Source organism: Watersipora subatra, chromosome 6, assembly GCF_963576615.1.
Source record: "Watersipora subatra chromosome 6, tzWatSuba1.1, whole genome shotgun sequence".
NCBI lineage: Eukaryota > Metazoa > Bryozoa > Gymnolaemata > Cheilostomatida > Watersiporidae > Watersipora > Watersipora subatra.
The window spans coordinates 4,161,264-4,176,191 of NC_088713.1; the positions used below are offsets into that span (position 1 = coordinate 4,161,264).

Genomic DNA, 14,928 nt, shown 5'->3' on the forward strand with positions numbered 1-14,928 from the left:
ATACTATATATATTGTTGATGGTTAACACCCGGTGTCATTGCTTGACTGTCTTGCGGAAAGTAAAGGAACCAGCAGTTTCCTTCACAGTATACTCAACTCACAAAGTTTGGAATTATTTTATTTGGCTTAATTTTTTTGAAACAAAATACTTACTAAATACAGTATACACTATATACTGTATATATTTACTACGAAATTATGGTATAATATATAAGGCGGTTCGTTAATCACTACAAATTGGTTTCAAGCAGGTATAGGTTAATGCATATATGTGCTTATATGAGCCGATAGAAAGATGGAATTTATGATGGCGACTAGGGAGTTTGAGAATGACTCATTAATCGCATCTCATTAGTCAATGGGTAATCACCATCAACCAATGATAACTACTAACTGGTTCCCCCTATGAAATGGCTAAGGAGAAAACTCCTAGTATGCCTGCATTATGATGCAAGTTCAATTTTTTATCTAATGTGCACAGTTGTGGCTTGCAGATAATCATAAACTTTTTGAAAAATCAAAAATAACATTTTTCGCTTGTGTTTAAAAAAGTTTAAAACATGTAGATTTTTACCATTCAACAGTGCATCTCATCATGTGGTTTTCTAGTCTCCTAATGCATTTGCTAGGTTTGGTCTGGTTTGTGTGCCTTGCATTGTTGAATAGTGCTTTGTGGGAGTTGTACCTAGCTTTAAAATTGGTTTCCCGAAGTCCTACTTGTTTCATTTGTGTCGTCTGTTCTAATCACTGTTTCTTAATACAGTATGCTCTTTGTTCTGCAATCGCCATGAATCCATTGCCAGGTATCCATCATTTTATTTTCAGTTACATGTTCTTTTGATTTTAGATGTCTTCTTTCTGGACTTTTTGAAAATGCTTTTGTTGATTGCGTGTTTGTTTTTTGTTGACCTGACTATGCCACTCTACGCTAACCGCTGCAAATAGGGTGTTCAAGTGTTCGTCTATCTAGAGGTGGGTTAAGCATCCTGCTTAGTATCGTTTTTTGTCAACATAATGCAAAAACATTCTCATTTTTCTTCCAGACCAGCACCATTGTCAAAATTCAGGTTTTTCAGAGACTTGATGAGGCCTTGTTCAAAAGGCCTTTTTAGTAGAGAGGCTCGCAAACCAGCTGGGATCATTTTTCTATTTTCTTTTGCGCATTTGCTCTTGACACTCAGTGTAGATGTGTCACTGGAGTGGAGGGCTGTTGAGAGAGTTGTGTAAGGTCATGTTGCCATTTTTGGTTCAGCTGAGATTGGGCTGGTCTCTGTGTTTAATGCGGACCAGCTGTTTCACTTCCATAAATTGTTCCTACAGTAAAACCTCGTTGCGCCACCTCAGCAAGCTGAACTAATTTTTGTATGACAAGGAGAGAGCCTGAACGGAGCGGTTGAAGTATCAAAGACAGCTTCTGTGGAGGTATACCTCCACAGAAGCTGTCTTTGTAAGCTGTCATACAAAAGTTAGTTCAGCTTGGAGTTCAGTTGGGTATATAGCTAGTCCGCAGTCTTTGGCTTTCTCCTTCAAGGCTTACTTTAGGTGCAGAAAAGTGACTTCCTCTGTTCAGTGATTTGCGTTTGGTACCTTTGGAACTAGCTGATGAAGTATTCAACATATTTAGTTTTGGTGTATTGGAGTGCCGTGACCTGATAAACGTGTATCTAAAAACAGGGCATCATAATCATCTACTCCAGGGCTTTAACTATTCTGCTGGCAAATCAGTGCTTTGGGCACATCTACTGGCCATTGGTTTTTATAAGTATTAGGCAGCCACTTTTGAAGCAGGCATCGTTCATGCCATATCTTTAAATTTCATGATGCTTTGTTTCAGGAAAGACGTATTCGGGTCATTCCAGAGTCATTCCAGGGTCAGGAAAGGGTCATTCCAGGCTTTTCTTGGCTAGCAAAGTTATGCCAGTGCTGGGAAAATTATTCAGAAACAAGTTTGGTATAGAGACCGCGACTAAGCAAATCTTTTTGCTTCCACTAGTCTAAAGGAATTCTACTAAATTCTTAACAGCACCACACCAACTTCAAAGATGACTCGCATTAGAAGTAAATGAATATACATCTGTATGTTTAAGATACCCAGTAAATATATATAAAGACACGACATGAAGGCTCTCTTTTTCTGATGCTGCCGCTGCTGCGCAGTTCTCTTGTTCATGTTTTGGTAGAGCAAGCTTCACTTCCTTTCGCTTAGTTTCAGGTTCCTCTTTAGTTTCATCCTGTCTCTTAGCCAAGTCACCCGGCTGAGCTGACCAGGACACAGGCTAGCTGGCTTCCGCCGTGATGCGACACTAGGATGACTCATGATTATAAAGTGGGAGGTTCCTAGACTTATCTTATCTGTCCTTTGATAGTTAAACATTGTTTACCATTTCTCAATATGCATAGAAAAGTATTCGTCATACGGCATTGTAGACTATAATCAGCTTGCAGCAAGTCAACATATTACTACTGGTTTCTACTTGAGCTAAAATGTATATGAAATATACTATTTTTCTGGGTGCCATACTGGTGACTCTGAATGCTGCTCCAACAACCCCTGATAGAAAATGTGTACCAGAACAATCAGAGATCTTCATAGTTGGAAGAATAGCTCAGATATACCAAGGAAAGCCATTCGAGTTTGTTCTCAAAGGGAAACTCTCAGCTGATTACATAAATGGAATGGAGGCAATTGTGGAGACAATAACTGATGCTGAGTCTGGAAAGTTTGTAACAAACAACACTGAGCTCAGAGTCAAGGTATGCAGTACATAGAAAACTTATGCATGTTCATATGGTTGTACAACTGCATGAAAACATACCATGAATAGTCAATCATTAGTCCAATCTGTTCTATAAGTATACTAGTTATGAATAATTTTACATGTTTAGCATCCAAGGTTATTATGTTATAAAAACAACACCTGGCAATAATTGTCATTTAACGTTGAGTTCCATACTTTAGATTTCTTGCAATTAAAAGCACATTCTCAGTTTCCATTGAGTATTTTATAATGACAGCAGGTAAAAGTTGACATTCCATTGCAAAATTAAAATCAAATTTGAAAACTTCAACTTCTTTTTCATTGCATAATCAGTGAGTTCTATGATTCATTCATGAAAAAACAATTAGTCTACTACAATAGTTCAATTGCCTTTATAATTGTTTCAGGGAAACACAAAAACATTAGTCATTTGTTCTTCACTTGTTTATTCTATTCATCAATTGTTTATACATCAATAAGCTGATTCAATATCCTTTATTTACCTCCAAAAGTTGAAATATTCAAAATGGAATCAGGGTACCATAATGACCAGCCAGCCCTATATGTTTATTTACAAATTGAATTTACAGTTCAACTATCTTTCATCAAAAATCATTATATTGTATATTATATTGTGTTATATTAGTTTATATTATATTTAATTGTATTTTATTATAATATATTATATTGTATATTATTAAATTGTATTTTATTATATTGTATATTATATTGTGTTCTATCATATTATATTGTATTTTAATATATTGTATATTATATTTTATTATATTATATTGTATATTATTAGATTAGATTATATTAGACTGTATTGTGCTATGTTATATTATTTTATTTTTGAATTATATTATGTTATACTGTATTATCTTATATTGCACAATATTGTATTATATTGTATTATGTTGTAGATTATATTAAATATTCATTTGTTTAAGCAAATCATCATCAAAAACGCTTTATTAGTTTCATAAAGCCCACAAGTTCTAGTTATCTTCCCTATAGACTTTCTACTTGCAGGATGCTACCTACCTGATAGACAACGTTAACCAAGCGTGCACTAAAAAGGATGGAACTCCTGTTATCAGACTCTGTACAGACTCTTGTATGATTTTTATGTTTATGTTTATTAAAAATTACCTTGCAAAAAGTTTTAGTTTTAGTTCTGCAGATTTTATCAAAAAGTATCAGTATTTTTTATCATTTTCCAATGGTTTGATGTTTGAGGCGATTTGACAGTTAGGATGTTTTAAGATTAAAATCAACAAAACTGGATCATATATCACTATGACCAGGCCTGTATTCACTGGTTGAAAGTTGCGGCGGCTAATTTAAGGCCACTAGTTATGAACACTTGGGGGTGTGGAGGGGGCGATGTAAGCCCCCCAACTGGTTTCTCTCATGCCCGGCCTCTCATGTGAAGTTTTAAAAAATTTGTCAGAAAGTATCAACAATTTTCTATTTTTTGAGATTTGTTTTGTTTTAGGTGATGTGACTGCCGGGACGTTTTTAGATTAAATTAAGTAAAACTTGACTGCAGTTAAAACGCTCAGAAAAAGACATATTTATTTTTGAGCATTTTAACAAAGATCAATTTTGCCGATTTTATTTTAAGTTCATCCGGAGGTTTCCACGATTTCGATGAGACATGGCCAAGCAGATGTTTGGTAAAACTTGGCTTTTTGCAAATGTTTATAAAAGTCGTTAACAAGAATGTTTTGCCGCTGATGATAATAATAGTGACACCTAAGAACTACTAAAATTGATGCTTGTCTCTATGGCTGGGAATAAAGTGATATTCTACAGCAATAAAAACCGTCTCGATAACCGTTGGGCAAATAACTGTTCGAGTAAATGATGTTGAGGTGGAGTTATCTGAAGCGATTTGTCATTGCGTGAGAACGAACCAAACAAATCCGTTCGAGTTAACCTTGTGTTCGAGATTAAATATTACAATTTATCCGAGGGCGAGTTATCCGAGTTTGACTGTATTTAGCCGCAGAAAATTCCTAAAAAGTTGGGGCGGCTCAGCCGGTCAGCCACCCCAGGGAATACGGGTCTGACTATGACACCTACAGTTGTAAGGAAACAGACAGAATAGACAGCAACTATTTACGTCATTTTTGAAGGATTTTTTGTCTGAGCATTTTTCCGCGATCAAATTTTTCTTGATTTTATTCTTGAAGCATCCTAATAGAAAGATACCGATACTTTTGGATAAAATGTACTAAACTCTTGTGTTAGTTCATATTTAAAGAGCCAACACTTTTAGCCAAATTTGTGGAAAGGTTGTCAGCTGTGTCGATAATGTACAAGGAACAATTATCTGCATAATTGTTCTAAAATGATACAAGGCATTTGATTGGTGTGGACAACTGTTCTAAATGATATAAGGCGATTGATTGGTGCAGATGTTAGGATGTTGGACTACTAAGCTGGATGCCATGAGTTCGAGTTCCATTGAATGGAATGTTCCAATCTAACCTCTAACTCTGGCCTCAGAAGGATGTAGTGCTGATTATAGAATAGACTAAGTACCCTATATTGCCATCGACAAAAACATCATGGCTAAAACGCTCAGAAAACAATTATGTACAAATTGACAACACTAGTTGCTATCATTGACATAGTTGCTATCAGCTATTATGTATAAAGGGCTGCGCCAAGCTTCGCTATTCCACTGGTCTCTTTTCAACTATAACCATCTCACTCTTGCTCAATCTGAGCATTTTTACAGCGATAAAGTTTTGTTGATTTTAATCTTGAAAAATCCTGGCAGTCAGAATGCCTGAAGCATCTGAAACAATCACAAGGGAGAAAAAAATACAAAATAATTTTTGATAAAACCTACTAAAGGTTTGTGTAAGTTCCTCTATTTATACATGTATATAAAAAGTAAGTGTTTGCTTGTTATCTGTTGGTTTGTTGTTCGTAGGTCATGTTATTGAGATAAAGTTATAGAAACAAAAAAATTCATTGACACTAAAATTGAAACCCATGGCTGGTGGCTCAGTGGTTCATTGTTGTGAAACCACCAGCCATGAGAAAATTGTGTACATACTTATTACACCCGCCAATCTTTAATGGTGATTGCTAATAAAATGAAATTCTTCATCTAGCATGCTTGAACTACTAGAAGAGAAATATGTGCACAGATTTTCCCAAATTGCTACAAATATATGTATACCTGTATATATAAGAAACTTAATTAATCTTTAGCACACACATAAATTAATAAAAGCTTTACGCTATAGCTGGAATTGAACTCAGATTCTGTGAGCTCAATCTGGTGTACACTGGATTGAACTCAGATCTTTGGGTTGGTGTTGGTAGACGTTAGTCCAAAACAGTGTTGTCAACATAATAACTTGTGACATCTCTTGAAATCACTCTGGTAATCACTAAATTAATTGAGTAAAGTTGATTAAAAAGTATCAAGATCTTGTTGATTAAAAGCAAATTTTCTGCGCAAAAAGTTTTTGATTACCAGTGCAACACTGGCCATTCATCTAGCCTTTAATAAATGCATCCCATGAGTGTTGAGGGTCTTCAATCTTGGGAAAAGCTTTTAGAGCATATATACGGATGCATAGATTAATCACATTCTTATCACTATCTTACACGTTCTACTAGGACTTAACAAGGTAGTAGTGATTACCCTAAGCCTAGCTTCAAGAGATGAGTCACAAACTATTCTGTTGACAACCTTGCTTAGGACTAATGTCTACCAACACTAACTGAAGATAGTGCTGCATGCAGTGAGCTAGTTCTTCTGAAAATCTAGTTTAAAATATCATAAATTGTTTGTTGCTACAGCTAGACTGAAGTATATAGACTCATGGAGAATGGGGACGCAGATGACTGACACCTACCTCTATGATGACCACACAGTTAATGGGAAACTCATTATGACCATGTTTAGAGACAGCTTTACTCAGGCAGCTTCTGTTGTTGATCAGACTTTTCAAGGAGGTGAGGTTTTCAGGCATTCTGTTCAACCATTATTTCTTTTTATTCCATATTTTTAAACTCATTCCATAATTCCCAGTAAAACCATAAATAGTTTATTGGTGTGCTTCGGTTTATTTTTACAATCACAATACTCCAGCAGTCCAATGTACTTCGAGAGATTGTCAAGTCTGCCAATAAAACGCAGAGTATAAGTGTGTGCACAATAATTCTGAAACACGGAAAGCAAATGTTACTTTGCTGAGATCCGGTCACCAGTTAGGATAACTGGTGCAGTGGTCATGAGTTCAAAACCTATGTGATGCAATCTTTTTTCATCATCCAATCATGCCTTCAGGTAACCTATAGATAAAGCAGTTCTTAATATTAGCAAATATTCTTTATTAAATCTTTTTTAGACTTTGTTACTGTAAAAAAAATAATTTTCGGTTTCAGTTTTGTCGGTCAATCCTCAATCTAGAGGTTATGCTATGACATGCTTCTGTCAATGTAGTGACAATGCTTGGTAGTGTTCACATGATCAAGTAGATAAACCTATGGCCAGGACTAGTTTTTATAAGCTACCTTGGGTGGTCCTAATACTTATCAAAGGCATCTTCTGGAACTGTCAGATTGACCCGAAGGAACGCATTTTGCATCATGTCCAGTCTGACAGATACAGGTAGCCATTTCACTTGCTCAATGTGATAAGGACAGAGACGAATCTTTAATGTATCCACTTGTCAGTGTGGTACACGGGCCTCCAAGTTATGGTCTAGATCTGAAAGACCCGGCAATGTAGATTTGAAAGCTTGTTGAAAGCTTTTTGTCAACCACCAACCTCATGGTGGACAGTCAAAGGCACTACCACTAGGCCACCCTGACCCCCTCAAAAAGTTATGCTATATCTATTGTAAATACCATTATTTTATGGTTTCTATTTATTTTTCAGTAAGACAGCAAGTTTCGCTGTTGTACGGAAATCAGACGATGGGAATTCAAGACCCAACAGTGTTTAAAATTCCTTCCTTCTGCAACTGAGAGCCTCTTTAGGAATAACAGAAATATTGTTTGACTGTTCTAAAATTGCATATTTAATATTTTTCTGTGAATTTGTAGTTTAATTATTTTATTACCGTGATTTGGGCTTTGTGGACCATAATTATTTTTTCTTTGTAAGAGATGTATGATTGTGACAGCAGTGCTACATTTACCTGTCTCCTGGATATCGTTTCCATTTTCAAAAAGGCGTAATATACAATCTATCAAATTCCTTATCAAGTAGTCATAGTGATAACACTGTTTAGAAAACATTTTATTTTAATACTTTTTCATTCACTAATTACACAGTTTATTAAAGGTTAGTTATTAAATATTTTATCAAGTCAAATAAGCAAGAACGAACCTAAAGACATGTCCAAAAAATTTTAAAGGTGGTAAACAGGAAGCTTTAAAATATCTAGGAAAAAGAACAGAAGCTGTTGATATGTTTAGTTGGAGAATATCCTTGTTTAACTATTTAAAATAATTTACAACAAAGTAACAAATTGGGAAGCTTCAACAAACTTCAAAGCAGGGCAAATTCTATAATATCGTAAGTTAATTGCTAGTAGTAGATATCAACTGGTGGAAATATTACTTGACTTTCCAATGCATGCTTATTTAAAGAGAATTTATAACAAGTTGAAGTGAGATAGCAGTCTTATTGTATTTAAAAGGGTCAATGTCATCCGGAGCTTTATCAACAATAATAATTCCCACTTGGCCTCAGTGTGTGTTTGCGCGCGTTTGTGCATGTGTGCGTGTGTGTTTGTGTGTGTTCATGTGTGTGTGTGTGCTCATATGTGTGTGTGCGCATGCATGTGTGCGTGAGAGTGTGCGAGTGAGTGCATGCTCATGAGTGTGAGTGTGTGTGAGTGTGTGTGTGTGTGCGCATGCATGTGTGCATGCATGTGTGCGTGCATGTGTGCGTGTGAGTGTGTGAGTGAGTGCATGCGCATGTGTGTGAGTGCATGTGTGTGCGAGTGAGTGCATGTGTGTGTGTGTGTGAGTGACTGTGCGAGTGTCTGTCTGTGTAACTGTTCACATAATTTTGAACAACCTCTTATAAACTTCTCATACAAATTTTGTATGCCTGCCAACAGGCCGCCAAAAATATTTGGGTTTAAAACTCCGCCTTGTTCCAGAGAACCAGCTTTTTAAAGACCCATCGGTTGTCTATCAGATTGAAAATAAAACAACTCAACTCACAAAACGTGCAATTTTTTCACGAACTCCCGGTCATCAGAGGGCTTACTTCTGGTAAGAACTAAAACTTCCCTACACAAACCCAGTTCACATTTGTATCATAAAGTTTCATGCTGCTACCATGTATCTACCTAAAATAGTTGGACCAAACACTTAGCTAGATGAATGCTAACAAAATACTGTAATCTCTCTCAATTTATGGTAACAGTGTTCCCTTGTCTTAATTCTACACAGTCTTTAAACAACTTTCATCATGCTGATGAAATATTTCTTATCAGGAAATGTACATGCATTTTGAGTCCATGTCGTAGTACCATGAGAATCCTTAATCACCTGTCAAAGTGTGTCAGCTGAGACGCTGAGAATGATTAATTCATATTGACTTGAAGTGATGAAACAGCGCTTAAAACTTTAAAAGCTGGGTTTTATTTTTAAAAAAAGATGTTTTTCTACTAGATGCTACGACAAAAAATCGGAAGCGTAGTTTTGTTATAATTTCACCTGCTTTCAATTTAGCTACAAAAACCAAATTTCTATTGGCTTTTTGTCTAATGTCTTTTAAGCATAATTCTGCAGTTTTAAAGCATTTGATCAATTATATCTTTTGAGTTATTACTAAAATGCTGACATAAGGTGAAACAGGTCGATAAAAAAAAAGATGGCAGCCTACAGATGATTAGTTTGTAATCACAAATTAGTTTAAATTATTAGTGATGAAGGCTTAGAAATTGACTCAGATAGTGATCAAGGTATGTGTTTCTAGTCTTAATATTTACAATAGTTCAGAGCTTACTGTTGTTGTTACCACCAACCATGAAAATATAATCAATATCGCAATTATAATATTTCTTCAATTACTACAAAAACATCACTTTTTTGATAGTGTAGAATAATAACATATATATCAAATTGATATAAAAATAGTAATATGTGATCATGGCTGTTACTATTATCAATTGCCAATCAACTACGATCAATAGCGACAAGCTGGTAAAGACTTGCTCAGCTTCTTAAGTCATCTTTAATTAGAAATCTACGACAAATAGGAAGCAAGTTAGCAGGTTTGTTGCATTCGATAGGGTTAATTTCACTCCGCCCATAGAAGAATGCAAAATATAAGTGACATTCGCTTTGCCCATAAAGGGTTCAAATTTATCTTCCCAAATTTCCTACGAGCTTTTTGAAAATACAACACCAGCCTCCATTAAAACGCCACATCTAGTTGACCACCACTAAAAGTGAAGTGGCAGTAGATTTACAGTAGGCAGTAATTAACCTTCTTGAAAAATCACATCATGCAAGACTCAAAGTGTGACATTCAGTTTATATAAACCAACACTTTGTTACCTGAGCTAATCAACCGCATTGCATCACTAGAGAATAACCTTCTCTGAGAGACATATACAATGACACTTATAGTATGACAATCTATATATAAATCTCAATGTCTGTGTGTAGTTCGCTTTGTCGAGCAACAGTATAAACTATTGAACTATTAAACATTATTAAACTAGATATTCTCCTGTCATACAGCTCACGACCAAAGTGAAATTGGAAAAAAGAAAAGGTACTGATAGTTGAGAAATGCAATATTATCAGTCAAATGGCACTGCAGTGCAATAGGATAACTGCAATAGTAGCTGTAATGGTAGCTGTAATGTACTGGGTGTTATTATGTTCAACAAACAGCAATAATGAAAGGAAAAGATTATAAATGTATGTTTATATCTCTCCCCTGCAATAGGAGAAATGCAATATTAGAAGTAAATTGGCAAGCTGCTGTGTAATATACACAGTTTGAAAGTTGGTTGTTTTGAATGCAGAATGGTTTTGACAGCGATCTGTAACCAAAGTGAAAAAATGGGTCATGATCACAAAAACCGGGGTTAAGTAGGGTGTGTGAGATTTAGAGTTATCTGCACTAGCAGAAGGAGAAAATTCTCAGTTATTTTGCAAAAATAATTGATTCCAGCTTAATTACAGCAGATTTTATGGCCAATAAACTGAATGCATGTTTACCATTAGTGCAAAAACATAGTTTAAAATACCAACTGATAAGTACCAGATCAGCAAGCACATATCAGGCATAGCAAGCTACAATGCTGGGTTTAAATTAAAAGTTGTAAATGTAGCTTTGGAAACTACCAACTCAAATGTTGCTACAGTTTTTGGGAACAATGAAAAGCAACCCGATAAATAGAAGCAAGTGTTAGAGATGTTGCATGATGTTACCACATCTAGCAATCTCATTATAAAAATAAAAGTACAAGATATTTCTTAGTGTCATATTGTTGGAAAAAATTATTCTTGACATTTTACATTCTAAAAGGTACCATATTTCCAAACATTGTGAGAGGTTTACAAAAAATAATTTTCAGACTGCGTGTTTAAGCCACACCTAAAACTTTCAAAGAAAATTTTAAGTTCAAAGTATGGCGTATACAAAAGGATTTACAGTACTCAATAGAAACTCTAGAATAACTTTTCGAGAGTTATCCTTTCAACATTTTAGAGATGTGTTTTTCTTCCTCTCTGTAAACTAATCTATGGAAATAAAGATAAACTTGAGATACAAAGCTACTAGGTTTAGCTAACATGGGTCCAATAGCTTACTACCTCTTCCTTTGGCTATAAGATACTAACAGCTATCATGTTTCTGAAGAGTTATCTGCTCGTGATTTCATAGTGTCTCATATTTTTTATTAGACGATATCTGCTCTGAATGATGATTGTGGTAAATAATTTATTATGTATTTTTGTACTGAGGTTGGGACACTCAGTAGTTTGATAAAATATATAAGATACTATGTTTTGCGCCATTTTCTCAAAATGACTCAATAACTAAATAATAATTACTTTAAAATTGTTTTTAACTTTTTTATGCTATACAAATCTTTGATGCATAGCCTACTCTTGTAAAAATAGATCGAACATTATCTATTGTTAAATGGCGAACCCAACAAGCATTTGCGAGCCCTACCAGCATATATATGTGGTGGCTTATCTCACTTATAGTTTAATCTAGTACAACTTCAGTGTATTATATGTTCCACTTACGCTCCTATTTTATATACCACTAGCAATTATAAATTTTTGCTTTTTTATTTTGCTTGTGTGTAAGAAAATACCTATTATATTCAACAATTGTGTACTACACTTAACTTAATTACCCTTATATCATTTGTTGCGAACTTATATAAAAAGGTAAAGTTGGCAGCAATAAAGTACATAATAACTGGTATCCCGACTGGTAACATCTTACTGTGGGCTAGGTACTGACTGAGTGCTAGGTATTGGAAAATATACCAGCCAGTATATATAACCAATGTTGGAAGACACATTCAGGGCATCATCATACAATCAGGCTATTGAATGCCTGGACTCTTGCATTGGAACTTCGGGAATAATGAAGCATTATAAAGTACTCTAAGCTGAATCTTAGCTTTCTTTGTTGCTTTCCATTAATTACTATTAGTCGTAACATATACACATTACTGCATATTTGACCTTTGCAAAACACATAAATTTAGATTTATCCTCTCTTTGATGTTTTAGCATTACAGAAATTACTCCATCGATTAATAAAAGTACATGCACTTACAAAAACCTTTGACCAAGCGTGTGTTTATCTACTGTCAATAGAATCTACTTGAGTCAGTTTTTGCCTACTCTTGAGTAACCCAAAAAAAACAGCCATGTTTCTTCTAAGGATGTGAAGAGTGGCTGAAGGCAATCTGTACACATCACTCCTGTCACATACTCCTGCTGGTAAGGAAACGGTAAGCACTTTTACTTAGGAGTTAATGGAGATGGTTTCGAATAGTCTTTTCTCTCTTATTTCTGGTCAGCATCATGTGTCCTTTATAGCCCCATTGCAAACTTTGTGCGGAACAAGCATTTAGTTATTTGGCCAGTAGATGGTTGCTATTTGACATTCAGGCCTACTGGTAGATTATTTGACAGGGTTAGCTAACATTGTCAAATATATTAACCAAAGGATAGTGCCTGGGCGTGAAATTTTTTTCCCAAACAGGTTTACATACGTCAGTAAATTCTTGGCTCCTGATTGGTTTTAGTAATTGAGTTTTAGTAAACAAAACCTACATCATTACATTAGAAATCAATAGTTATAATTAGAAAAGAAGACAAAATTCTAAATGACGTAGTAAAATTTATGTTATCATTCAAAAAGTGCTGTTAAAACGCAAGAGGTGTTCACTTAAAACTCAATAATTTAAGCCATTTTGAATAAAATGTTGGAATTTTGTGTTCCTTTCTAATTATAACTATTGATTTCTAATGTAATGATGTAGGTTTTGTTTACTAAAACTCAATTACTAAAACCAATCAGGAGCCAAAATTTTACTGCCGTATGTAAACCGGTTTGGGTAAAACAATTTCGCTGCTTGGGCAGCGATAACCTAACAACAAAAGCATAACCAGTCAGTGTAGGCACTGAACTTGCTGCGCACTGGTAATAATTGAAGCCTTCATAACATACTGAATGAGCAGCCTTGACCTAGTGGTCTACAACCCCTGGTAGGTTGGGTGAAAAACAACAGAGCTAAACAACAAGATGTGATGTAATTTCAAAAAGGCCAGCGTTAGTCACAAGAATGACATGCAACATTGCATTGCTCCCTGCAACTGGTTGTGTCTCCCATCGTCAAGGTTTCCCTGCCGCTTGGCTTTGACCATGTTCGTGCAACATCACTCATAAAAAGTGTACATCTTGAAATCTCGGCTTGCTTATGTACCACAAGCATCATAGCATCCCACTCAATCTTCAAGTGATTGTTAAAATGTAGAGATTGTTTCATTAATGTGAACACAAAGCTGTATTGACAGGCGGTGACATTGGGCGTACTTGTAAAAAAACTCTATGTTCTATGGAAGTGTCCTGAAAACATTTTTAAACAAATTTAAGTAAATACTTAAGAGGAAGGAAAAGAAGGTTGATGATATTTTAGATCCGAGATGATGCACCGCTCTGTGTTACCAGGGCCTAATGCCAAGTTGACTTTCATCACGATTTCATCACTGCGACTCAATCATTACCTCATCATCATCAGTTTCTCAGCTGACACGCTTGAGCAGGTGAATCAGCATTCTCATGACATTACAACGTGTGCGCATTTCCTGATAAGAAATATTTCATCAGCATGATGAGAGCTCTGTAGAAACTGTGTAGAATTAAGATAAGGAAACACTGCTACCATTAATTGAGGGAGATTACAATATTCCGTTAGCTCTACACTGGCCCTATTGTTAAATATTACCTCAACGGCATACCCAATAATAATTAGGAGGCATGCATAACAAAATTTGTTTACTTTTAGAATGAAAACTACCAAATTATCAGAGTTGTACGTTTGACTTTAGTGTAGTTCTCTAGCAGTGACTATCCTTAGTAAACAACAGGTAAGTATGCTATTCCAAGAGATAAAAATGCCATAACATGGAGTTCTGTGTACACAATTGTAGTTATTATACTAACCTTAGCAATCAATTATTAGAAAACCTTAATTACAGCTTAACTTTAGATAGATTCAGTTTTTGAATAAAACTAAACAAAGTTTGAACAACTAAATTTGCGTGTGACACTGTTGAATTTTTGATAAATCTGCTTATTTAAGACAATTTTACTCAGCGATAACTACAAGATACGCGAGTCTAATAGCAGCTAATATAGCTGTTTCACAGATTCATTTGAAAGGCATCGGGTCGCAAGTTAAAATCAAAATGTTCTCTAAGTCGATTGCTGTGCTGGTTATTTGTGCTGGGTATTTGGCTGCTGCTTCGGGAAGAAAGTGTGTTGCTGAGAAATCCGAGTACACCGTTGTTGGACAGCTTGCACAAGTGATTCAAGGCACTCCAATTTATTACAGAGCAGAAGGGATTTATTCATTTGACTACAAGGAGGAAGTTGAAGCCTCGGTGCAAACTTTCTACGATTCAGAA

The 14,928-nt window shown here is 35.3% G+C and overlaps 2 protein-coding genes across 3 annotated transcripts in view; one reads left to right on the forward strand and one right to left on the reverse strand.

Annotated features, from left to right (window-relative positions):
* LOC137398598 (uncharacterized) overlaps positions 1-14,928 on the reverse strand; it is a 253,513-nt gene that overhangs the window by 12,405 nt on the left and 226,180 nt on the right. The gene's annotated exons all lie outside the window — the stretch shown is intronic.
* LOC137398750 (uncharacterized) lies at positions 789-7,999 on the forward strand. Its single transcript, XM_068084935.1, has 6 exons — positions 789-804; positions 1,836-1,952; positions 2,574-2,755; positions 3,793-3,877; positions 6,589-6,744; positions 7,673-7,999. Exons 1-6 carry the CDS (start codon positions 789-791, stop codon positions 7,759-7,761), a joined length of 645 nt encoding a protein of 214 aa, XP_067941036.1. The 3' UTR covers positions 7,762-7,999.

Coding starts and splice junctions, on each gene's coding strand:
- LOC137398750 (XM_068084935.1), top strand. Junction 3,878..6,588: donor CAGACTCTGTACAGACTCTT/GTATGATTTTTA, acceptor TTGTTGCTACAG/CTAGACTGAAGTATATAGAC. Junction 6,745..7,672: donor TGATCAGACTTTTCAAGGAG/GTGAGGTTTTCA, acceptor TTTATTTTTCAG/TAAGACAGCAAGTTTCGCTG.